The sequence below is a fragment of the Macaca mulatta genome, chromosome 19 (assembly GCF_049350105.2).
Source record: "Macaca mulatta isolate MMU2019108-1 chromosome 19, T2T-MMU8v2.0, whole genome shotgun sequence".
Lineage (NCBI taxonomy): Eukaryota > Metazoa > Chordata > Mammalia > Primates > Cercopithecidae > Macaca > Macaca mulatta.
In genome coordinates, this window is record NC_133424.1 from 50,854,041 (window position 1) to 50,880,603 (window position 26,563).

General features: G+C 42.9%; 2 protein-coding genes across 3 annotated transcripts in view; one reads left to right on the plus strand and one right to left on the minus strand.

The window, feature by feature from the left end:
* Positions 1-3,376: 3,376 nt before the first annotated feature.
* LOC144337482 (galactoside-binding soluble lectin 13-like) lies at positions 3,377-8,649 on the minus strand. Of its 2 annotated transcripts, none has more exons than XM_077982776.1 (4): positions 8,522-8,649; positions 5,890-5,966; positions 5,153-5,363; positions 3,377-3,634 (listed from the first exon to the last, which is right to left on the minus strand). In XM_077982776.1, the coding sequence occupies exons 1-4, from the start codon at positions 8,534-8,536 to the stop codon at positions 3,518-3,520; spliced, it is 420 nt and encodes a 139-aa protein (XP_077838902.1). In that variant the 5' UTR covers positions 8,537-8,649; the 3' UTR covers positions 3,377-3,517. The 2 variants fall into 2 exon arrangements, with proteins under 2 accessions (XP_077838902.1, XP_077838901.1); XM_077982775.1 differs by having other exon boundaries at positions 8,403-8,524.
* Positions 8,650-10,718: 2,069 nt separating this feature from the next.
* LEUTX (leucine twenty homeobox) overlaps positions 10,719-26,563 on the plus strand; it is a 46,641-nt gene continuing 30,796 nt past the window's right edge. Inside the window, exon 1 of the mRNA XM_077982772.1 lies at positions 10,719-10,805. The gene's annotated coding sequence lies outside the window, so the exon portion shown is untranslated. The remainder of the gene's footprint in view (positions 10,806-26,563) is intronic.

Here is a 26,563-nt window from a genome sequence, read left to right on the forward strand (position 1 = left end):
GGAGCCGTTGGTCACTGTGTGCAGATCCCACCTGAAGATACACTCGAACAAAGCCTGCCTTCCTCCCCTCCACTCTGCGTGGGAAGAGGCACCTGAGGATTCGTGCATCCCACTCTCATGAATGCTCAGACACTAGAGCTTGCTAACTCCCAGTCCCCAAGATCCCCACCAGTTCTGCCACCCAGGATCCACAGTGACACATACGGGAAGACACACAGCTGCTTTATCAGAGGCCCTGCTGTGTGCGGAGGAACCTTGATATGCACAGCAGGCTACATCCATGGTCTCAGTTCAACACCCAGTCACATCCCAGCACACACACCCACAGTCGCACAGAGCCAGGCCACTCAGTGAGTTACACACACCTGCTCACTGTGCGTATAAAGATGCTAACGCACTGGTCCAGCTGTGCTGTCACACACACTCACATCAGTCAAGAAGACAAAGCACAATCACCCCCTTACACTCACTCACACATCCACCTATCCTAGTACACCATCCACCTCCCACCTAAAGTCACATTTCAGCAGAGTTTGCTGTCACAGACACCATCACATGCTAACAAAGGGTTAAACTGGTCTAGGGTCCACACCCTACACCCCACAGGTGTCAGATACCATTTCCCCCGGGTCTCCCTCTTCCACACACTCACGGCTCTCAAAAAAGCATTGACAGTACAAATGCTCAAATTTTCTTCTCACAACATCTGCCCCTTTTCTTCCTTTCCTTATGTGACTTGGGAGATTTGAAAGCTGTGCCTTTTCAACTCCTGGGGAACAGCGGCATTGTTGTCTCCCTCTGGGCAGCTCTTCCTAATTGTGTCCTGTCTTCTGTGCGAATCTCTTGGGGTTGCAGCATTTAAATCATCCTTTCAGCCATGCCCTCTGGCTTCATTTTTGATTTCAAGCCCCTCTCATCAAGTTGTGATGTGAGAGGGGGTGGGATGTCAGAAAGACATTCAGTGACAACCATACCTGTTTGCAGGCCTGTAACTGTGATTCAGCAGAAACCACAATGAGGGAAGTACAGGGGAGAGGAAGGGGTCACCAGGGAAATGCACAGATAAGGATGACGGAGTGAGAGTGAGGGGTGTGAAGTCCAGCCTTCATGCTTCTCATGAAGCCTTTTCTCCACTGCGCAGAATTCCCCTGGAAGGTGTACATTTTCCCAACTTGTACAATGGTGAAAAAGTGAAAATTCGGGGGGAAGACACCCAGTCCTTGAAGGAAATTCTCCTCTTTCTCTTCCAGACCTTCTGGGAGACCATAGACCCTAATCCTCAGCAGGACCTGGGGAGAGAGGGAGAGAGAATCTCTGTGTCATCCTGACCCCATCCAGGCCCCTTGCCTCTGCCAGGTGAGGGCCATTCACACTCTTGTCTCTCACACGCCTGGGCTCCTTCACTTATTTTTCTCTGGTTGTCCATATGCGATGAAATCTCAGAGACACAGAATCTGGGAGAAAGGTGAGATTCCTAATTCTAGTCAGTGATTCGTGAGCTCCTTGGTTCCAAACCAGCATGAGGATAGGGACAGCTACAAGTGATAGCACATAAGCTACAATGCAGTCTTCACCTGGGGTGGAAGACTCAGGACCTCTCCTCAAGTTCTCTTTTTGTGATGACAGCAAACGTCCTTTGAAGCCGTATTAGGAATTTAAAGAAGGAATGAATTAGAATCCCCCTCTCTTTCTCCTCTCTTTCCATTTTACTCTTCAGTTTTATTGACTGTGAATTTAAACTATTTACAGAAACATTGATTCCAGTTTCTAAGCAAACGTATATTACTGTCAATTTCGCATTTAACTAGCACTCAGGTAACCACCCCAATTCTAGGCATGGCCCGTTGCTGACACCCATAGTCTCCTATGTGTCCCTTCCCACCATGGGACCTTCTTGCCCACACAGGCGACCACGCTCCTGCCTTTCTTTTTTGATTTGTTTTAGTTTTATCACTTTGTTGAATTCTGCCTGTAGATGTTGATCTTGGATTTCTTCTCTTCGGTCATGCATCTATCCTTCTCGTTTCTGTTTCTAGGATTCATCCATATTGATGTATGGAGTCCCTTCCTTTTCACCGCTCTCCACTCTCGAGTTTTATGAAAACTGAATACTCAGGAATTTTACTCCTGATGGACATTGGGTGGCTTCCAGCTAGAGGCTATTGCAAACATTGCCTTCCACATGGAATTGTCCCAGTCTCCTCATACTGATCATTTCTTTATTCCAGGAGAGTCCCCAGAAAGATCATGGACTCCATGCAACGTGAAGCAGATAGATGTCTTCCTTTCTGAATGGTGAATGGAAATAAATGTCCAGAATGGACGCAGAGACTTACAGGGAAGGCAGGGATAGAGACCCTCTGAAGATTAAAGTAATTAGAGCATCTCAGATGGAGGGAGCTAGTCCAGAATTCTTCCCAAAGAAAACACTCCAGTAAGAAAAAGAGTTTAGGAGAGGACTAGGACATCAGTAGGGGTCTTCTAAGATCAATGACTGGGCTCCTGCAAGGGGAGGGGAGGCAGTGGGGGCACTTCAGAGGGTGGCAATGGAGGTTTCCTAACTTTGTGTCTGTGGGTGGAGATGAATCAGGGCTAAAGGAAAGACTATCAGTGAGGGCCAGCATTGTGTGCCCTGATGAAAGGCTTTCTTGCTTCCATCTCTGACCAGGACTTACACTCTGCAAAGTATCGACTGTCATGTCCACTGTTGCAGGCTACACGTCCTTCTCTGTGAAATGACTTCCCTTTCTCAGTCTGCAGGGAGGATGGGAAAGGGCATGATCATCCATGAGCACTCTGTAAATGAACAAATCAGTACATCTGTGCTCCACATTTCCAGAAATAATATTGCATATCCTTTGTTCCTGAACTGAGTGGGGACAGCACATGAGTTTCTTCTCAGGTGATTTTCTTCTGGGCTTTTTTCCTGGTTAAGTGGAGGGACAGGTGAGATTTTGGGTGCAGGTGGGAAAATGGGATCCCTGAAGTGTTCCCTCCCCTCTGTTTTCAGTGTAGACAGTGAAGTTCATACTCAGCCCTGATCAACTCAGACACAGTCCCACTCACCCTGTTATGGCTCAAGCCCCCAATCCCATTGCTTATCCCTGTGTGGCTGGAAACAACTACAGGACATTTCAGTGCAGTGACTCATCTGAAATTGGGTAGGGATTTTGGTTCAGAGTGTCTGACATAAACTCCATGCTATTGAAGAGTGTTACTCCTAATGTGTTCTCAGACTTTTCAGTGGCCTTGTTACTCACTATTTGTGCCCCAGGAAGATTTATTTTATTTTATTTCTTCCCACCACCCATAAAATCCCCCAGGCCCTTTTCATGATGACCACTACCTCTTTTTCCCCTTGAAAGCAAGAACCAAATTTTGTGAAGTGTGGTGAAGTTTTAATGAGCAAGTGTAAGGGTTGAAGTGAGGAGGGATCATGCTGTTAGCTGGCTCTGGGAATCCCGTGATCATGTAGAAACAGGGATTTCTGGCACAATGAGGAGTCTGGCTATCGCCTTCAATTGCAGACACACATCGAAGTCAGGGAGATATCTCTACACACTTGCACCATCTTCACATAGCATGGCGGGAAGCGATGAGGAAAGCTGTAACAGTGCTGGCCATTGACACTTACCTACAAGAGTAAAAATGCATCAGAAAGGCAATATTTTACAAAACAAGCTTTCAGCCTCCTCTCCAGACCGCCCTGGAACCTACAGCATCCAAACAGAAAATGCCTAATTGGAAACGAGAAGCCAGTAGACAGGCTTCTTTTTACAGACTCCTTCTGTGTCTATTTCAGACAGTTTTCTCCTTTATTTTCAGTGCTTCCTCTCATTTCTCCAGTAGGTTCTACCACTCTGAGTCACACAGTCCACGTTTGCTCGGCCTCTCCTCTAACCTGGATGATCTCCATGGCCAGGGACAGTGTCCCATGAACTTGAATCCCTGCAACTTGCACTGGGCCGTGCATGGGGTTCATGCTCGACAATGTTCACTGAATGCATGCTGTTCACCTTCACAATCTATGACTGCCCTTCATTGCTGATGACCCAGTTCCTCTTAGGAGTTACCCGTATATGGGCTGGTGGTGGCAGAGAATGAAACTCAAGTGTTCTCAGAGAGGTGGAACTGGACGAGTGTTGCAATACATAGGATGTGACCTTTAACAGCTTATACACATAGGAAAACATCTCTGACTTAAATCTGAATAAAATGTGCCTCTTTTGACCTACCCAAAGGATTTTTGGGTTTTAAAAGTCAGAAAGTTTGTTCACGTTCTTTACTACTGAGGCTATACAGGAAGTCATCTTTTTAAGTTGCATTCTCCAATTTAAAATGCACACAATTTTGAACCAACTATTCCATTTCTCTGTAATTATCTTCCAGTATAAGCATTGGGAGGTGCATAATGGCAAGAAGGTTGATTAGAAAGCTTAATGTGGCAGCATTTGTGGGCACATAATATTGGAAACAACTTCAATGGTCATGTAAAGGGTCAAGTTGAGCAAGTTTTGGAAATCCTTCTAGGGGGATATCATGCACTCTTTCAAAAATGAGGCAGCACCATGGATAGATGACTTCTTCAAGATCTACTCTTTGAGCACAAATCAATTCTAGTTTCTAAAGAGTAATGTGTAGAGAAACTTATGCCAGCATTTGTTTAAAAATAAATGAAAGCATGTATTCATAGACACACACATATATAGATACACATGCTTCCATAAGCATGCACTGTGTATAGAAGGAGAATAGAGAGGTAGTAATATTGCTCTGAAGATTGGGGTTCAGGAGTGAGAGGAAGACCTAATTTTTGACTGACTAAAACAATTTTAGTCATATGACATTTTATCCACTTAGCCACATGAAAATGTAAAGAACAGCACACATAGAAATGAGAGCTATGGGTGAAGACGGAAGAGATTCTTCACCTTGGGAGAAATGGCAGATGAGCGGACCTTGACTGTGGCCATTGAGGGAAAAGAGATGAGGGTGGCAGTGCAAGCAGAGGGTGCTGTGTGATGAAAAGCCTGGGGCAAGAGTTGTTATGGAAGATGTGCCCTGAGTGTCTTGTGGGGCAAGCTGAGGGAGGGCTGCCTCCTGCCCTGGGATCCCACAGAGGCTGGGTGCTGGGAGCTCCTGGGGTGCTCACCTGGTATTCATTGTCCAACACGGAGATGCACAGCTCAAACGGTTTGCCATCCTCAAAGGGCACATTGTTGCATCTCATCTCACACTTCCAGGACCCACACTCACGGCTGTTCATGACCACAAAATGGCCAAAGTACACTCGGAAGTGGAAGGCAATGTCTGACTTCTCACACGTCTCGGTGTGGAAATCCACCTGCAGCTGTGGGTCATTGCTGAGGGCAGAGCACACAGTGTGTTCGGCAGGTCCCTCCCTTTGTGGGCACACAAAGGACACACACACAAATCCCTTCCCTCTTTCCTTAGGTGGAGTGAAGTCTTGGTGCTCACACTGCGGCCTCAACCCTGTGAGGCTGTTTCAGCCCTTCCTGTCCTGTGGGGTGAGATGCCCTGTCTTTCATCCCTGCATGGAAACTGAGCCATAATCACTGACTCGAGTCTGTGACTTGTTCATTCCCTGAAAATCCTATGCCCCTTGATTTAAAAAAAAAAAAAAAAAAAAAAAAAAGAGCCACATCTCCAACCACTGAGTTTTCTTCTTTCCTAGAGTCCAAGAGTGGCCCATCGTGCAGGAAGTGCAGTTCCCATGCCTGGTGCAGGAGGTTCTCCAGGACCTGCATTTACATGGTGCCTCCATCCTGCCAACTAGACATTTCCACATCACTCACACATGAGGTGACCTCCTGAGCAAATGTTTTCCCTTCTTCTCCATCCCTCTGCCATGGACCATGGAGTACTCACATGAAAGGGAGGATTGGTGTTCCTTTGATTGTCACGCAAGAACCAGTGGACAAGGACACAGGCCGTGTGTGTGGCACCTGCCAGGGGATTGAGAGTGGATGAGAGGGGCATGGGCAAGTGTGGCCTCCTCTCCTGTAGAAGATTCCCAGGGTGCAGAAGGTTGGAGATCAAAGGGCAGATTCTGAGCCTCACTTTTTCCATTCTAGCACAGTCAGGGCCCAATATTCCTGAAGAAACGGGGGATCCTAGTTAAGAGCAGAGTTTCGGGCTGGGCGCGGTGGCGCATGCCTGTAATCCTAGCATTTTGGGAGGCCGAGGTGGGCAGATAACAAGGTCAGGAGTTCAAGACCAGCCTGACCAACAAGGTGAAACCACGCCTTTACTAAAAGTACAAAAATTAGTTGGGCGTGGTGGCGGACACCTATAATCCCAGCTACTTGCAAGGCTGAGGGAGGAGAATCACTTGAACCTGGGAGGCGGAGGTTGCAGTGAGCCGAGATCACACCACTGCACTCCAGACTGGCCAACAGGGAGAAAAAAAAAAAGGCAGAGTTTCAGAAACTGGGCTGCCTTGATTCCATCCTTGATTCTGCCTCTTATTAGCAGTGGGAAGTTAACTGTTTTTTAAACTTTTTGTTTGCTTGTTTGTCGAGACAGGGTCTCATTTTACCCCCCAGGCTGGAGTGCAGTGGGGTGATCAGGGCTCACTGCAGCTTCAATTCCTCAGGCTCAAGGGAGCTTCTCACCTCAGGCCCCTGAGTAGCTGGGGCTACAGGTGCACACCACACATCCGGCTAATTTTTTACGTTTTTGGAGAGTCGGGGTTTCATGATGCTGTGCAGGCTGGTCTGGATCACCTGGGCTCAAGGGATCCTCCTGCCTCAGCCTCCCAAACTGCTGGATTACAGGGGTAGCCACTCTACGCAGCCAGCAATGCAACCTTAGATTCATTACTTAAATGCTCCCTACCTCAGTGTCCCGAGTACAAGGGGGATTATCAAAATCTCCTACTTTGCAAGGTGTTTTCAGTAATTCAGGAATTAATACATGTAAAATCTTTAGCCTAATCCCTGGTATGTATAGGGCTTGTTGGTTATGACCTGGCAGAATGGGGAGGGTCCTTATGGAACACTGACCTGTGATCAGTTTCAACTCTGAAACTGAAAACAAGACTGGAGGATGTAACAGCAGAGAGTCACTCCATGAGAAACAACACTCGTTGAAAGAGAGAGAGAAATGATAAAAGAACAGGAAACCCCTCTGTGTGGGAGGCACATGCATCACAACCATCAAGGGCAATGGACGTCCTTCCCAGAAGGGACACACATTTCTGAGAGCACGGCCCCAGTACTTGCACACATGAAAAGTATGAGTTGGGGAAGCAATTGGAAGGAATCGATAAGTGAATGACGTTTTTCCTTTTTGAGATAGGGTCTCACACTGTCATCCAGGCTGGAATGCAATGGCACCATCACAGCTCCCTGCAGTCTTGAACGCCTGGGCCTCAGTGATCCTCTCATATCAACCAGCCCCCAGACACCTATGACTACAGACATGCACCACCATGCCTGGCAAATTTTTTAATTTTGGAAAGATGGAATCTCGCTGTGTTTCCCCGACTGGTCTCCAACTCCCAGCCTCAAGTGATCCTCCCCTCTTGGCCTCCCAAAGTGCTGTGATTACAGGCCTTAGCAAACTTGATGAATGTCCATTGGAAGCTCTGCCTGAACTGAAGTCAAACATGTTACTTTCTTGTTTTGGGTGATTCTATCTTTGAACCCAAGTCTCTCAATGTCCTTCCCTAGCGAATCAGGATCTGCTCATCGTCCTGGCACACAATGGGAGGAACAGCAGGAGGTGGAGACAGGGAAGTTGAGCCTGGGAGCAGGAGCCAGTGGTCACTGTGCAGACCCCACTTGAGGAACCATGGGCCCCATAGCCTGCTTCTCTTTCCCACTCTGCTTGGGAAGAGGCGCCTGAGGATTCATGCATTCTGCTCTTACGCATGCTCAGAGATGAGTCCTCAATAACTCATGGTTCCCAAGATCCCCAACAGCTCTGCCACCTGAGATCCACATTAACACACATGGGAAGGTGCACAGCTGCTTCATCAGAGGCATTTCTGTGTGGGGAGGAACCTTCACATGAATGAAAGGCCAATGCATGTTCCCAGTTTAATACCCAGTCACATCCCAGCACACACACCCACAGTCACACAGAGCCATGCCGCTCACTGAGTCATGCATCACTGCTCACCATGCATATAAAGATGCCCATGCACTGGTCTGGCCGGGCTCACACACACACTCACATCACAGTCATGAAAACAAAGCACAGTTATCCCCTTATACTCACAGACCCATCCACCTCCTACTTAAAGTCACATCATTTGTGCAGAGTTCACCCTATCAGACACTATCACACACGCACAGAAGGTTATGCTAACCCAGGCTCCACACACCACACCCTACAGCCATCTCAGATACCATTTCCCCGGGGTCTCTCTTCCATACCCTCACAACTCTCAGTAAAGCATTCACTGGAAATGCTGATATTTTCATCTCATAAAATCTCCCTCTTTCTCTTCTTTACGTAACTTGAGATTATGGAAGGCTACGCCTTTTCAACTCACGGGTAACGGTGACATTGTTGCCTCAATCTGGGCTGCTCTTCTGAATTGTGTCCAGGCTTCTGTGTGAATCTCTGAGTTGCAGAATTTAAAGGGTCCCTGTCACCCCTGCCCTCTGGCTTTATTCCTGATTCCAAGCCCCTCCCAGGAAGGTTTCCCCACAGAGTGAGAAGGGGTGGGGTGTTAGAAACAGACTCAGTCACAACCACACCTGTTTGGAGGCCTGTGTCTGTGATGCAGCAGAAATGACCGTGAGGGAGGTACTGGGGGAGGAAGGGGTCACCAGGGAAATGCACAGATAAAGATGATGGAGTGAGGATGAGGGGTGTGAATTCCAGCCTCCATGCTTCTCATGAAGCCTTTTCTCCACTGTGCAGAATCTACCAGGAAGGTGTGCATTTTCCTAGCCTGTGCAATGGTAAAAAGCTGGAGATCCTGGGGGCAAGGCACTTGGCCTTGAAAGAAAATCCTCTGCTTTCTTCTCCAGAGGTTCTGGGAGAGCATAGACCTTGATCCTTAGCAGGACCTAGGGACAGAATTAGAGAAAACACTTGTGTCTTCTTTACCCATCCCCCCAGGTGAGGGCCACCCGCACTCTGTCTCTCAGACACCTGGGTTTTAGGTATACGCTCTTGTTTCTCTATTTCTTTTCATGTGAATCAAAATCTCAGAAGCTCTTGTTCTCCTGCAGATTCTTGGAGAAAGGTGAGATTTCTCACTCATAAGTTGGAGCTAAGCTATGAGGATGCATTAACATTAATATTGGTCGTGCTTGACCCGACAATAAATTCCACTTTCCCTGGTCTAGAACCCTGACAATTCATTTCCAAGCATACACCCCAAGTTTCCATTCATATAAATCAGCACAATCACACAGTTGTGTTGGCATATAAGGTATTTCCTTAAGATTAATTCGTAGTGTCATCCCACTGCATTCCTTGGATTTTGACTCTAGGTATGGACATGGAAGAAACGAAAAGGGTCAGAGGTCACAATTGAGGAGATTTGGAAACCCCATTCTAGGTAACCACCCTCACACCCTGCCCAGAACTGTGGCTGATAAGAAATTACCACAGAAGGGAAAGAGGAACTGCTTTTCCTTGAAACAGATATGCAACAGGATTTTGAGTAATATCCCAGTTATTCATCTGAACTGGGGAAGAAATATCAGTTCAGGGCATCTGGCCACCTAGTAAGTTGTGCATAAAGATGTTGATGTTATTTCCTTCTCAGGCATTCCAGCAATCCTGTCAGTGATCCACAGAGATTGATCTTCTTTGACTTCCAAATCCTCTGCACAATAGCCCATACTTCTGCTGGTTACAACTATTTTTTTATTTTTTTGTATTACACTTTAAGTTCTAGGGTACATGTGCACAACATGCAGGTTTGTTACATATGTACACATGTTCCATGTTGATGGATTAAGAAAATGTGGCACATATACACCATGGAATACTATGCAGCCATAAAAAATGATGACTTCATGTCCTTTGTAGGGACATGGGTAAAGCTGGTTACAACTATTTCTTCAGAAATCCATTATGCCCTATGACTTGCTTTCAGTCTTTCTTTTCAATTACATCTTTCCCAGCACACACTGTTCCCCTGAAAAACTTTAGGTTTTGTGTATGAAATTATATAATAGCTGAGATTTGCTTTAAAATAATCTAGGGATGACGGTTCTCTACTTTTGCATACATTTGAAATTTTTTGCAATACAGTTTTTAATCAAGTAGCCAGTGTATAGACTATATATAAAAGAAAAACAAAATTATCAGTACTGGCATGGCTATATCTTCAAGAAATGCTGTAGTATGAAAAGGCATGAAGAAAACATGCATAATATGAGACTAATTATTTTAAAGACAAAAAAATAAAATTGATCTCATAGGTACACACAAACACTCATAAATGTACTAGAAAATGTCAAAAGAAGGCATTCCTTGTAGGGGGGACACTGGGTTTGGAAGAAATGAGGTCAAGGTATAAATCTGTAATGTCTGAATTTTACACACAAGAAGGTATTATATTACTTAAATGACTTGTATAAACATTTTAAAAATAAAGGTCACAATACAGTAAAAAAAATTTTTTTAAAAATTTAATCACAGTTTGGAACCCAGCAACCATCTTTCTTGTTACCGAGAGCTCTTTGTGACTATTTTGTGTTCTGTTTTTCTCATTCCTCCAGCAAGGTTCGACCACTCTATACAGCAAGGTGGGTTTGCTCAGCCTCATCTCTATCCTGGAACATCCCAGCACTTCATAAATTGCCTGTCACAAGGTAAGTGCTCAATAAATGTTCACTGAATGCATAACTTTCAATGCCATGGTTTTATGCCAGGTATTGATAACCCGGTGTTTCCTTTTAAGGAGATCCACATTTATTCCCTCTCTCCTTCCCTCCCTCCCTTCCCTTCTTTTATACAGAAACATCAGTGTGATTCCTGGCCTTTCTCTCTCCATCACACCCTTCACATGACTGATGGGACAATCCCATGCCTCTACTCTCATAGAACAGCCACGGCGTGGCCACTTCTCATCGTCTGCCAGTTCACTGAGAGCAGCTTTGTGTTTACTACTAAGTGTCTGGCTTAGAGCAGATGCTCGATAGCTCCTTCTCTGAGAAAGAAATACCTCTTCCTCTAACTTCTTCCTGGAATTCAAACCAGAGAGTATTTCTCAGGAATTATCAGTTGACTGAGTGGTGAGATATGTCCGGGCTATGGATTTCATTTGAATCTTTTAATAGTTTTATGGCTAGAAGAGAAAATGAAACAAAAATGGATTTTCAGCTGGGTTGAAAAGTTCAGTCATTAGAACAAGTAAAGGAACATTCTGGGGAACAGATGCAGAGTGTGGCCAGGCTGTCATTATGAGTGTGACAGTGTTCACCAGCTGAGCTGGCCTTTGTTCTCAAGAAAATCTTGTAATGCATAACCCAAACATTAATTATATCATTGACATACAAAAAAAAAAAAAAAAACCATTGTGTAATTCTTATGCCTTTGCATAAGTCCATTATATCATTATTATGCTTTTGCATCATCATAGCTTAGATCCCATTTATGAATGATAACATACAATGTTTGGTTTTCCATTCCTAAGTTACTTCACTTAGAATAATGGTCTCCAGTTTTATCCAGGTTGCTGTGAACGCCAATAGTTTGTTCCTTTTCATGGCTGAGTAGTATTCCATGGTATACATATACACCCCAATTTCTTTATCCACTCGTTGATTGATGGACATTTGAGCTGGTTTTATATTTTTGCAATTGCAAATTGTGCTGCCATAAATGCGTGTGCAAGAATCTTTTTAAAATAATGATTTATTTTCCTCTGGGTAGAGACCCAGTAGTGGGACTGCTGGATCAAATGGTAGTTCTACTTTTAGTTCTTGAAGAATTCTCCACACTGTTTTCCATAGTGGTTGTACTAGTTTACATTCCCACCAGCAGTGTAAAAGTGTTCCCTTTTCAACGCATCCCCACCAACATCTACTTTTTAAATATTTTTTTATTTTGGCCATTCTTGCAGGAGCAAGGTGGTATTGTACTGTGGTTTTGATTTGCATTTCCCTGATCATTAGTGATGTTGAGCATTTTTTCATATGTTTTTTGGCCACTTGTTTATCTTCTTTTGAGAATTTTCTATTCAGGTCCTTGGCCCACTTTTTGATAGGACTATTTAGTTTATTCACGATCATTTGTTTGAGTTCCTTGTAGATTCTGGATATTAGTCCTTTGTTAGACGTACAGGTTGCAAAGATTTTCTGCCACTCTGTGGGTTGTGGGTTTACTCTCCGGATTGCTTCTTCTGCTGTGCAGAAGTTTTTGGTTTAATTAAGTCCCATCTATTTATCTTTTTGCTTTTGTTGCATTTGTTTTAGAGTTATTGATCATGAGGCCTTTGCCTAAGTCAGTGTCTGGAAGGATTTTTCTGATGTTATCTTCTAGAATTTTTACAGTTTTGGGTCTTAGATTTAAGTCTTCATCCATCTTGAGCTGATTTTTTGTATAAGGTGGGAGGTGAGGATCCAGTTTCATTCTTCTACACGTGGCTTGCCAATTATCCCAGCACCATTTGTTGAATAGGGCGTCATTTCCCCCACTTTATATTTTTGTTTACTTTGTCAAAGATCAGTTGGCAGTAACTATTTGACTTTATATCTGGATTTTCTATTCCGTTCTATTGGTCTATTGACTTTTGTACCAGTACCATGCTGTTTTGATGACTATGACCTTATATTAACAGTATAGCTTGAAGTCAAGTAATGTGATGCCTCCACATTTGTTCTTTTTACTGAGTCTTGCTTTGGTATGTGGGCTCTTTTTTGGTTCCATATGAATTTTAGGAATTTTTTTTAGGATTGTTTTCTGTGAAAAATGATGGTGGTATTTTGATGGGAATTGCATGGAATTTGTAGATTGCTTTTGGCAGTATGGTCATTTTCACAATGTCGAAATTTCACATGGGATGCTAGAGCATGGGATGTGTTTCCATTTGTGTCATCTACGATTTCTTTCAGCAGTGTTTTGTAGTTTTCCTCGTAGAGGTCTTTCACCTCCTTGGTTAGGTATATTCCTAAGTATTTTATTTATTTTGTTGCAGCTATTGTAAAAGGGGTCGAGTTCTTGATTTGTTTCTCAGCTTAGTTGCTGTTGATGTATAGCAGAGCTACTAGTTTGTGAACATTAATTTTGTATCCTGAAATTTTGTTGAGTTTATTTTTCAACTCAACAGTTTGACTTCGTCTTTACTGATTTGGATGCCCTTTATTTCTTTCTCTTGTCTGATTGCTTTGGCTAGGGCTTCCAGTTCTATGTTGAATAGAAGTGGTGAGAGTGGGTATCATTGTCTTGTTCCGGTTCTCAGAGGGAATGCTTTCAACTTTTTCCCGTTCAGTATTATATTGGCTGTGGGTTTGTCATAGACGGCTTTTACTACTTTAAGTTATGTCCCTTCTATGACTATTATGCTGAGGGTTGTAATCATAAAGGGGTGCTGGATTTTGTCCAATGCTTTTTCTGCATCTATTGAGATGATAATATGACTTTTGTTTTTAATTCTGTTTACATGGTGTATCACATGTATTGATTTGTGTATGTTAAACCATGATTGCATTTTTTGGTATGCAGGGATGCAGTGGGTTTCATTTGATCATGGTGGAGTACCTTTCTGATAAGTTGTTGGATCTGGTTAGCTAGTATTTTGTTGAGAATTTTTGCGTGTATATTCATCAGTGATATTGGTCTGTACTTTTCTTTTTTTTGTTATGTCCTTTCTTGGTTTTGGTATTAGGGTGATGTTGGCTTCATAGAATGATTTAGGGAGGATTTCCTCTTTATCTTGTGGAATAGTGTCAACAGGATTCATACCGATTCTTTTTTGAATGTCTGATAGAATTCAGTGGTGAATCTGTCTGGTCCTGGACTTTTTTTTGTTGGCAATTTTTTTTATTAGAATTTCAATCTGGCTGCTTGTTATTGGTCTTTTCAGGGTTTCTAATTCTTCCTGGTTTGATCTAGGAGGGTTGTTTATTTCCAGGAATTCATCAGTCTCCTCTAGGTTTTCTAGTTTACCCACAGAAAGGTGCTCATGGCAGCCTTGAGTGATCTCTTTGTATTTCTGTGGTACTGGTCGTAATATCTCCCAATTTATTTCTAATTGAGCTTATTTGGATCTTCTCTCTTCTTTCTTGGTTAATTTCACTAGTGGTCCATCAATTTTATTTATCTTTTCAAAGAATCAGCTTTTGGTCTCATTTATCTTTTGTACTTTTTTGTTTCAATTTCATTTTGTTCTGCTCTGATCTTGGTTATTGCTTTTCTTCTTTTGGGTTTGGCTTTGGTTTGTTCTTGCTTCTCTAGTTCCATGAGTTGTGACCTTAGATTGTCTACTTGTGCTCCTTCAGACTCTTTGATGCAGGCATTTAAGGCTTTGAACTTTCCTCTTAGCACTGCCTTTGCTGTATCCCACAGGTTTTAATATGTTTTCGGTACGTTGTGTCGCTGTTATCATTCTTTTCAAAGAATTTTTTAATTTCCATCTAGATTTCATTCTTGTCCCAACAATCATTCAGGAGCAGGTTATTTAATTTCTATGTATTTGCATAGTTTTGAGGGCTCCTTTTGGGGTTGATTTTCAACTTAATCCCACTGTGTTCTGAAAGAGTACTTGATAGAATTTCAATTTTCTTAAATTTATTGAGACTCGTTTTGTGGCCTATCACATGGTCTGTCTTGGAGAATGTTTCATCTGCTGACAAATAGAATGTATATTCTGCAGCTGTTGGGTAGAATGTTCAAATATCTGGTAAGTCCAAGCTATAGTTCAAATCCATTGTTCTATCAGCCACTGAAAATAGACATACACATTTATTATTGCAATAGCAAAGTGCTACAAGCTGGGTTAACCCTATAAAATCTTCCTTTTCTGGGAAAAAGTCCATTAATAATTTCAAATAACTAAAGAATGGACAGACAGTTAATAAAACTATAACAAGAGAATCTTGGTAGTCATTCTTTCTTCTTCTCTTACAATCACATTACATCTTCAATCCAGGATATACATTTGGTCTTCCTTTAAAACTTATCAATATTCTGACCAATTCTACCAGCTCTACTTCCGTGATGCCAACCAAACAGGATCAAATGCATCTAATTATTATTATTTTTTTTTAAAGGGAGCAGTTTGACTGCCAGGACCTACCGAGGTCAATAATATTAAGAAAGCTTCTGAAAATACAGTAAAAGAATTTTCTTTAAATAGTGAACCAAAAAAACCCCTTCCATTTGCATAGTTTCTTCAACAAAACTGCAAATTCACCATCAATTAAAACTGTAAATACAGGCAATAAAGGAAAGTCCATCTTTTCATCTTATTCTTCTGTTAGCCGTGACTCCATTTCTTCGCTTCCTCTTCTCACAAATCTCCTTGAAAGAAGTGCATATTCCTTAAGTATTATTAATAATAAAATATCAAAAGACAACAGATGTTGGCATGGATGCAAAGAAAAGGGAATGCTAGCACACTGTTGGTGGGAATGTAATTGGTTCTACCTCTATGGAAAACAGCAGGCGATATCTCCACGAACTGAAAAAAGACCTAGCATTCCACCTAGTAATCCCAATACTGGGTATATACACCCCACAAAAGAAGTCATTATATGAAAAGACACCTAAACTCTTATGTTTATTGCAGCACTATTCACAATAGGAAAGTCACAGAATCAAAGTAAGTGTCCATCAACAGTTGATTGAATAAAGAAAGTGTGCTACATATACAACAGGGAATACTAAGTAGCCACAAAAAAGTGAAATTCTGTCCTTTGCAGTGACATGGATGGAGCTGGAGACTATTATCCTATGTGAACTAACTCAGAAGCAGAAAGTCAAATACTGCATGTTCTCACTTACAAGTTGGGAGGTAAACGATGGGTACATATGTACATAAACATAGAAATAATAGACACTGGGGGCTCCAAAATGGGGCACAGAGAGGAGGGAGTGCGGGTTGACAGATTATCTATTGAACACAATGTTCAGTATTTGAGTGACGGGTACACTAGAAGCCCAATCCCTACCATTATGCAATACACTCAGGAGAAAAAAAAAATGCACATGTGCCCCCAAATCTAAAATTAAACAAAAAAAAAAACTAACCCTCTTTATGCAGGGTTTAAAGGATAAAATAAAGTATAACTATACAAGCTTTCATATAATAATAGATGAAAATATATATATTGATTATTCAAAAGGAAAAAAGAACTACATAGTCTTACTTTCTTCTAATTTCTTCATTCATCTCCCCTCAAACTCAGTCTGAATGACTTTCTACCCTTCCACCTCATAGAAATGATTTTGTAAAAGTCATTAATGGCCTGTGTATTGCTCAACAAAATGGTCAGCGGTCAGGCCTCATCTAACTTAACCTGCCAGTTGATTATTCCTTCCTCCTTGATAAACTTTCTTTACTTAGCTACCAGGACACTGAACTCTCTTGGCTTCTTCTCATCTCACTGTTTGCTCCATCTCAGTGTCCCTTACTGCTTCCTCTTTTTCTCCTGACTTCTTTATCTTGGATTGACCCAATGCTGTTTCTCTTCCTTTTTAGCTGTACTTACAACCTTGGTGATGGCAATCTCTCAGATTTGAAATGTTATCTATCTGTTACAACCCTCCAATATATATCCCCAATCCAAATCTCTCTACTAAACTCTAAACCCATATATTCAACTCTCCACACTTGGACATACAAAAGCATCTCAAGTTCAAGATTCCCAAAGCTGAGCTTCTGATATCCTTCCCCCCTTAAACGTGTTCTATCCACAGCTTTGCCAATCTCAGTTGATGGCTTATTCAACAGGGCAGTGTCTTGGGCCAAATCCTGGTAATTACTCTCAATTCTTCCCCCTTCATCGCATCCCACATCCAATCCACCAGAAAATAGAGTTTGCACTTTAAAAAAAAAACATATAAATATTCTGACCAATTCTACCAGATCCACTTCTATGATGGCAAAAACTCAGGATTAAATACATCCAATGGTTGTTTTCAGAGACAGATGTTTGTTTGTCAGGATCCATTGAAAAACAAGTGCCACTGATGTATTTTCTGGGAGCCAGTGTTTCTTACCTGATGGTTGCCGTAAGGACCCTCCTATTATTCTCCACTCCAGGGAACATAATGCAATTAGTGTGTGCGTAAGTAAACCTAAGACACAGTTGAAGATGAAAAGATGATTTTGTTAGTTTGAAAGCCAATTACAAAGGCAGAGGAGCAAGATGGTAGAATAGAAGGCTCCGCTGATCATCCCCCATGGAAGGACAACAGGTTAACAAGGACCTGCCCAGAAAAAACACCTTCATAAGAACCAAAACCAGGTGAGCACTCATAGTACCTGGTTTTAACTTCATATCGCTGAAAGAGGCACTGAAAAGATAGAAAAAACAGCCCTGAATTGGGGGCATCATCTCCACCCACCTCCCCACCCCCACCCCACACACTCCCTGGCAGCAACTGCATGGTACAGAGAGCATCTCTGGGAAGTGGTGGAGGAAGAACATCAATTGTGAGGCAATGGGCTTAGTGCTGTCCTGCTAGAGTAGAGAGAAGAACTGGACCAAACTCGGCTGATGTCTGCCCTGAAGGGTAAGCCCCAGTCCAGCAGCATTCACTACAAGCTGACTTAAGGGCTTTTGGGTCCTAACAGTACATCAGTGGTAGACTGGCAGTGCTCCTCATGGCCTGGAGAGGCAATGGCTACAGAATCAGGCTTCTCTGCCTTTGGAAAGGGGACAGAAGAGTGGGAAGGACTGTGTCATGTAGTTTGAGGGCCAGCTCAGCCGCAATATAATAGAACACTAGGTAGACTTCTAAGGTTATTGAGTCCAGTCCCTGACTCCCAGATGGGACTTCTGGACCCACCTGGGGCCTGGGAGATCTCCCTGACCTAAAGGGAAAAACACAGGCTTTGTTGGCTTTGCTGCCTGCTGATACTAGAGCCCCAGGGCCTTGAGTAAACATAGGCAGCAGCCTGGCAGTGGTTACGGCAGATGTTGGGGGAGACTCAGTGCTGTGCTGCCGTCGGGTATGACCTAGCACGCTTATAGTGGTGGTCACAGGGGTGTTTGTGATACCCTTCCCCCAGCTCCAGGCATCTCAGCATGTAGAGATTCTGTATGTTTGGGAGAAATTTAGGGAAGAGAGCAGAGTCTCTGCCTGGTAATCCAGAGAACACTCCTGGATCTTGTCCAAGACCATCTAGGCCATACCTTTAAGAATCTGTAAGAACACAAATCTCCTTGAAAGAAGTGCCTATCACTGACGTTTATTGCAGCACTGTTCACAATAGCAAAGACTTGCAACCAAGCCAAATGTCCGTCAATAATAGATTGGATTCAGAAAATGTGGCACATATACACCATGGAATACTATGTGGCCATAAAAAAGGATGAGTTCATGTCCTTTGCAGGGACATGGATGAAGCTGGAAACCACCATTCTCAGCAAACTATCACAAGACCAGAAAACCAAACACCACATGTTCTCACTCATAGGTGGAAGTTGAACAATGAGAACACATGGACATAGGGAGGGGAACATCACACTCTGGGGCCTGTTGAGGAGTCGGGGGCTAGAGGAAGGATAACATTAGGAGAAATACCTAATGTTGGTGACGAGTTGATGGGTGCAGCAAACCACCATGGCACGGGTATACCTATGTACCAAAACTGCCCGTTCTGCACATGTACCCCGGAAGTTAAAGTATAATAATAATAAAAAAGAAAGAAGTGCCTATTTTTTACTATTATCGTGTTATTGGGCTTGGGGCATCCAATGAAGTAGATACAGCTTAGGTCACCACACCCAAGTTCTTTCAAATATCTGGAATGCCTTCCCAGGAAGGACGGCTATGAATAAGCACAGCCAGTGAAGACGACAATAAATACCTAACCCTCCAATGCCTAGTCACTGAAGAACATCTATTAGCATCAGCACCATCCAGGAAAACATGATCTCACCAGATGAACTAAATAAGGGAGCAGGGACCAGTCTTGAAGAAACAGAGATATGTGTTCATTCAGATAGAGAATTCAAAATAGCTGTGTTGAGGAAACTCAAAGAAATTCAAGATAACATAAGAGGAATTTGGAATCCTATCAGATGTATTTAACAAGGAGATTGAAATAAAAAGAAAGCCAATTAAACTGCTCCACTGACATTTTTCCAGATGCAAGGTCTGTAAACCACTTTTTTCAATGATTGTGGGAAGCAGAAAGGTGATGTCAAGGTAATCAGCAGCGACACCCAGGAGCCACCTCAAGGGCTTTGAATTACTTTCAGCATAGTCAACCCCAGTGCTGTCAAGCAAATAAAAATAGAGGGAGGCCAACAATCTCAAGAATACTTCAGAAATATTGGGAAAGAATTTTCTTTAAATAGTGAACAACAACAACAACCACCTTCCATTTTTGGAGTTACTTCAATAAAACTGCAACCTCGCCATCAATTAAAACTTTAAGGCCAAAACCATAAAGAAATGTCCATCTCTTGATCTCATTCTTCTGCTAGCTGCAGCCCCATTTCTTTGCCTCCTCTTGCCAGAAATCTCCCTGAAGGAAGCACCTAGTCTTTGGGTAATATTAAAAAGTCAAAAAACAACAGATGTTGGCGTGGATGCAGAGAAAAGGGAATGCTTGTATGCTCTTCGTGGGAAGGTATATTGGTTCTACCTCGGTGGAAGACAGTGTGGAGATATCTCAAGGGATCAAAAACAAAGCTACATTTTTACTCAGCAATCCCACTATTGAGCACCTCCCTAAAGGAAAAGAAATGATTATATAAAAAAGACACCTGGACTTGTATGTTTATTACAGCAGTAGTCACAATAGCAAATTCATGGGACCAACCTAAGTGTCCATCAACACTTGACTGGATAAAGAAAATCTGCTACATATATACCATAGAACACTATGTAGCCATGAAAAGCATGAAATCTTGTCCTTGGCAGAAACATGGATGAAGCTGGAGTCTATTATCCTAAGTGAACTAACTCGGAAGCAGAAAATCAAATACTGCATGTTCTCACTTCTACAAGGGAGGTGAATGATGAGTACACGTGAACATAAAAATGGAGATAATAGACACTGGGGACTCCAGGAGGTGAAAAGAGAGGAGGGAGTGAGGATAGAAAGACTGCCTTCTGAACACAATGTTCAGTATTCGGGTGATGGGTACCCCAGAAGCCCAATCCCTGCCATTATGCAATACACCCATGTAACAAACATGCACATGTACCCCCTGAATGTAAAAGTTTTGGAAAAAAAAAAAGAATCTTGACTTTCTTTATGCAGGGTTTAGAGCGTAAAATAATTAAAGAATATGCAAGCTTTCATATAATAATAAATGATAAAATCATATTGATTAATCAAAAGGAAAAAACTGCCTGTTCTCACTTTTTAAATATTTTCTTCCTTCATTTCTTTTTAAACTCAGTGTGAAATGACCTTCTCTCTTTCCACCTCATAGAAATGATTTCTGTGAAAGTTATTAATGGCCTGCACATTGCTAAACACAATGGTCAGTTATCAGTCCTCATCTTACTTAACTTGTCAGTTGATTACTCTTTCCTCCTTGATAAACTTTCTTCACTTAGCCACCAGGACGCTGGAATCTCTTGGTTTCTTGCCCCATCTCGGTGTCCTCTACTGCTTCCTCCTTTTCTCTTGACCTCTTTATCTTGGATTGACCCAATGCTGTTCCCCTTCTCTTTTTTAGCTGCATTTACTCCCTCGATAATCTCAACCTCTCAAGTTTGAAATGTTATCTGTTAAAAGTTCCAAATTTATATCCTCAATTTAGACCTCTCTTCTAAACTCTCAACTCATGTACTAAACTCTCTGCACTTGGTCATACAACAATTATGTCAAATTCAAGATTCCCAAAGCTGATCCCTTGATATCCTTCTCCCTTAAATGTGTTCCATCCACAGCTTTGCCAAACTCAGTTTATGAATTCTTCACCCGTCCAGTGTCTTGGGCAAAATCTTGGTAGTCATCCTTTATTCTCTTTACATCACACCCCACATCCAATTCACCAAGAAATACAGTTTGCTCTTCCTTTAAAATATATCAGTATTCTGACCAATTCTACCATCATCCACTTCCAGGATGCCAACAAAACAGGATTAAATACATCTAATGGCTGTTTTCAGAAAGAGTTCTTTGTTTTCTGGGACCCACCAAAGAAATGTTACTGATGTACCTTCTGGGGGACTGTATTTCCTATGTGATTGCTGCTGTAAGGACTCTCCTATTATTCTCCACTCCAGGGACCATCAAACAATTGGTGTGTGCATAAGTAAACCTAAGACACAGGTGGAAATGTAGATATGATTTTGTTAGTTTGAAAGCCAATTATGAAGGCAAAGGAGCAAGATGGTGGAATAGAAGGCTCCACTGATTATCCCCCCTACAAAGATGCCAAGTTAACAAGTATCTAACTCGAAAAAAATAAACAAACAAACAAAAACCTTCATAAGAACCAATAATCAGGTGAGCACTTGTAGCTTCTGGTTTTAACTTTATCTTGCTGAAAGAGGGACTGAAGAGAGAAAAAAAAAAACAGCCCTGAATCTCTGGTACCACCTCCCCCAGCTCCCTGGCAGCAGCATAGTGGTACAGAGGTCTCTGGGAGCTGGGAGAGGAAGAACACAGCACTGGTGAGGCATTGAACTCAGTGCCGTCCTGTTAGAGCAGAAAGGAAAACTGGACCACATTCAGCTGACGCCTGCTCATGGAGGAAGCATTTAAACTAGCGCTAGCCAGAGGGGAATCAGATCCCAGTGATCTTGAACTTGAGTGAACTTGAGAATCTCACCACTGACAGCTACAGCATTCTGTGTCTCCAAGGAACCTGGAAAAGCAGTCTAGACTGTAAGGACTGCAACTCTTAGGCTAGTCCTAGTGCTCAACGAGGGCCAGAAACAGGGGACTTGGAAACAGTGCACATGCCAGAAACAGTGCACATGACATACCAAAACACCAGCTTGGGCAGCCAAGGGAGTACCGGCATCTCCTCCCCTAACTCCAAGCTGCACAGCTCACAGCTCCAAAACATACGCCTTTCTTTCATTTGAGGAGAGGAGAGGGAAGAATGGGGAAGGCTTTGCCTTGCATCTAGGATATCAGCTCAGCCACAGCAGGATAGGGCACTGGTTGGAGGCATGAGGCCCTCTTTCCAGGCCCTAGCTCGCAGATGGCATTTCTAGACACACCCTGTGCCAGAAGAAAACCTGCTGTCTTCAAGGAAAGGACTCATTCCTGGAAGCATTCATCACCTGCTAACTGAATAGTTATTTATCACCTTGGACTCCGAATAGCATGCAGTGATACCCAGGTACTATGCTGAGGGCCTTGGGTGAGCCTCTAAGACCTGCAGCTTCAGCTGAGACTCAGCACATTCCCATCTGTGGTTGTTATGGGGCAAGGCTCTTGCTTGAGTAAAGCAGAGGGAAAAGTAAAGGGGACTTGGTCTTGCACCTTAGGTACCAGCATGGCCACAGGAAGTAGAGCACCAATCAGGGTCTTGGAGTCACTGACTCTAGGACTTGACTTTTGAACAGCAATTCTGAACCCGCCCTGGGCCAGAGGAGAGCCCACTGCCCTGGAAGGTGAGCCCCAGGCCAGGCAGCATTCACTATAAGCTGACCTAGGAGCTGCTGAGCCCTAAGAGAACATCAGAGGGAGTCCGGCGGTGTTCCTTGTGGCGTGGCTATGGGCTATGGGGTGACTACGGCCTTTGGAAAGAGCAGGGAAGAGTGGGAAGGACTATGCCTTGTGGTCTGAGTGCCAGCTCAGCCACAATACAATAGAACACCAGGTAGGCTTCTAAGGTTTTTGACTCCAGTCCCTGACTCCTGGATGGCACTTCTGGACCCACCTAGGGCCTGGGGGACTTTGCCACCTGCTGATATTAGAGCCCCAGGTTCTTGAGCAAACATAGGCAGCAGCCAGGCAGTGGTTACAGAAAGCCTTGTGGGAGAACCAGTACTGTGCTGGTTTCAGGTCTAACCCACAGCAGTCAAAGTGGTTGTGGCCACAATGGTGTTTGTGTCACCTTTCTACAGCTCCAGGCAGCCCAGCACAGAGAGACTCTGTGTTTGGGAGAAATTAAGGGAAGAGAGCAAGAGTCTGTGCCTTGTAACTCAAAGAATTCTCCTGGATCTTGTCCGAGACCATCAATGCGGTACCTCTAAGAGTTTGCAAGAAGCGTCACGTTACTGGGCTTGGGGTATCCTCTAAAGCAGATACTGCTTCGATCACCACATCCGAGTTCTTTCAAATATCCAGAAAGCCTTCCCAAAAAGAATGGCTACAAATAAGCCCAGACAGTGACGACTACCACAAATACGTAACCCTCCAATGCCTAGACACTGAAGAACATCTATTGGCATCAACACCCCATCCAGGAAAACATGACCTCACCAGATGAACTAAATAAGGCACCAGGGACCAATCTTGGAGAAATAGAGGGATGTGACCTTTCAGGCAGAGAAAAATAGCCGTGTTGAGGAAACTCAAAAGAAATTCAAGATAACACAAAGATGGAATTCAGAATGCTTTCAGAAGTATTTAACAAAGAAATTGAAATAATTAAAAAGAAAGACAGTTAAACTTCTCCGCTGACATGTTTCCAGATTCAAGGTCTATAAGCCACTTTTTTCAATGCTTGTCTGAAGCAGAAAGTTGATTTCAGGATATTAGCAAATAAAAATATAGTGAGGCCAACAATCTTAAGGATGCTTCACAAAAAATGGTGAAAAAATTTTCTTGAAATAGTGAACAAAAAATAAAAGCCTTTCCATTTGTGGAGCTGCTTCAGTAAAACTGCAACTTCTCCGTCAATTTAATTTTTTTGTTTTGTTTTGTTTGAGACGGAGTCTCGCTCTATCGCCCAGGCTGGAGTGCAGTGGCACGATCTCCGCTCACTGCAAGCTCCGCCCCCCCCAATTCATGTCATTCTCCTGCCTCAGCCTCCTGAGTAGCTGGGACTACAGGGACCCGCCACTGCGCCTGGCTAATGTTTTTTGTACTTTTAGTAGAGACGGGGTTTCACCGTGTTAGCCAGAGTGGTCTCGATCTCCTGACCTCGTGATCCACCCACCTTGGCCTCCCAAAGTGCTGGGCAATTAAAACTTTTAATCCAGGCAATAGAGAAAAGTCCATCCTTTGATCTCATTCTTCTGCTAGCTGTGCCTCCATTTCTTTGCTTCCTCTTGGTGTTATTAATAAATCGTCAAAAACAACAGGTGTTGGCATGGATGCAGAGGAAAGGGAATGCTTGTACACTGTTTGTGGGAAGGTAGATTGGTTCTACCTTTATGAAAATCAGTGTATAGATATCTCAAGGAATTAAACATAGAGTTCGCCTTCGACCCAACAATCTCGCTACTGGGTACCTACCCAAAGGAAAAGAAACACCTGCACTCTTATGTTTATTTTTATTTACTTTTTAAAAAAATTTTATTTATTTATTTATTTTTTGAGTTTTGCTTTTGTTGCCCAGGCTGGAGTGCAATGGCGTGATCTCGGCTCACTGCAACCTCTGCCTCCCAGGTTCAAGCGATTCTCCTGCCTCAGCCTCCCGAGTAGAGTAGCTTGGATTACTGGTGCATGCCACCACGTCCAGCTAATTTCTCTATTTTTAGTAGAGACAGTGTTTTGCCTTGTTGGCTCAACTAGTCTCGAACTCTTGACCTCAGATGATCCACCTGTCTCAGCTTCCCAAAGTACTAGGATTACAGGCACGAGCCACAGCGCCCAGCCTGCTCTTCTATGTTTATTCCAGCACTAGTCACAATAGAAAATTCATGGAACCAATCTAAGTGTACATTAACAGTTGACTGGATAAAGAAAATATGCTACATATGGCCAGGCATAGTGGCTCACACCTGTAATCCCAGGACTTTGGGACGATCACAAGCCAGGCGGCTCACTTGAGGTCAGGAGTTCGAGACCAGCTTGGCCAACATGGTGAAACCCCGACTCTACAAAAAATATAAAAATTAGCTGGGTGTGGTGGCCACCACCTGTAATCCCAGCTTCTTAGGAAGCTGAGGCAGGAGAATCACTTGAACCCAAGAGGCAGAGGTTGCAGTGAGCCGAGATCGTGCCACTGCACTCCAGCCTGGGCAACAGAGTGAAGCGCTATCTCCCCCAAAAAAAAAAAAAAAAAAAAAAAAGAGAAAGAAAGAAAAAAGAAAAGAAAACATGCTTCATATACACTGTGGAATACTATGTAGCCATAAAAAAAATAAAATCATGTCCTTTACAGCAATGAGGATGAAGCTGAAGGCTATTATCCTAAGAGAGCTAACTCAGAAGCAGAAAATCAAATTCTGCATGTTCTCACTTAAAATGAGGGGTAAACGATGGGTACACATGGACATAAAAATGGAAATAATAAACACTGGAGACTCCAAAAAAAAAAAAGGCAGAGAGAGGTGGGAGTGAGGATTGAACGATTACCTATTGAACACAGTGTTCAGTTTTTGAGTGACGGGTACGCTAGACGCCCAGTCCCTAACATTGTGCAATACACCAATGTAACAAACATGCACAGGCGCCCCCTAAATCTAAAATTTTTGAAAAAAGAAATCTTGAGTATCTTTGTAAAGGATTTAAAGGATAAAATAAAGAACAGCCATGCAAGCTTTCATATAATAGATGAAAAAATTATATTGATTACTTAATATGAAAAAGAGAACTGCATAGTCTTACTTTCTTCTAATTTCTTCACTCATTTCTCCTTAAACTGAGTCTGAAATGGCCTTCTCTCCTTCCACCTCATAGAAATGATTCTGTAAAAGTCATTAATGGCCTGCATATTGCTAAACACAATGGTCAGTTATCAGGTCTCATCTTACTTAACCTGCCAATTGATTATTTCTTCCTGCTTGATAAACTTTCTTCACTTAGCCACCAGGACACGGAACTCTCATGGTTTCTTCTCATCTCGCTGTTTGCTCCATCTCGATGTCCTTTACTGCTTCCTCCTTTCCTCTTGACTTCTTTATCTTGGGTTGACCCAATGCTGCTTCCCTTCTGTTTTTCAGCTGTACTTACTCCCTTAGTGATCTCAGCCTCTCACGTTTTAAATGTTATCTATCTGTTACAAGCTCCAAATTTATATCCCCAATCCAGACCTCTGTACCGAACTCTAAACTCATGTGTTCAACTCCCTGCACTTGGACATACAACAGGCATCTCAAACTCAAGATTCCCAAAACTGAGCTCCTGATATTCTTCCCCTTTAAACATGCTCCATCCACAGTTTGCCAATCTTAATTTATGACTTCCTCACCAGCTCAGTGTCTTGGGCCAAAATCCCTGGTCATTCTTGATTCTTCTCTTTTCATGACCTCCCACATCTAATTCACCAGGAAATACAGTTTGCTCTTCCCGTAAAACATGTAAATATTCTAACCAATTCTACCAGCTCTACTTCCACCAATCTGATCTGAGTTACCATTTTCACTG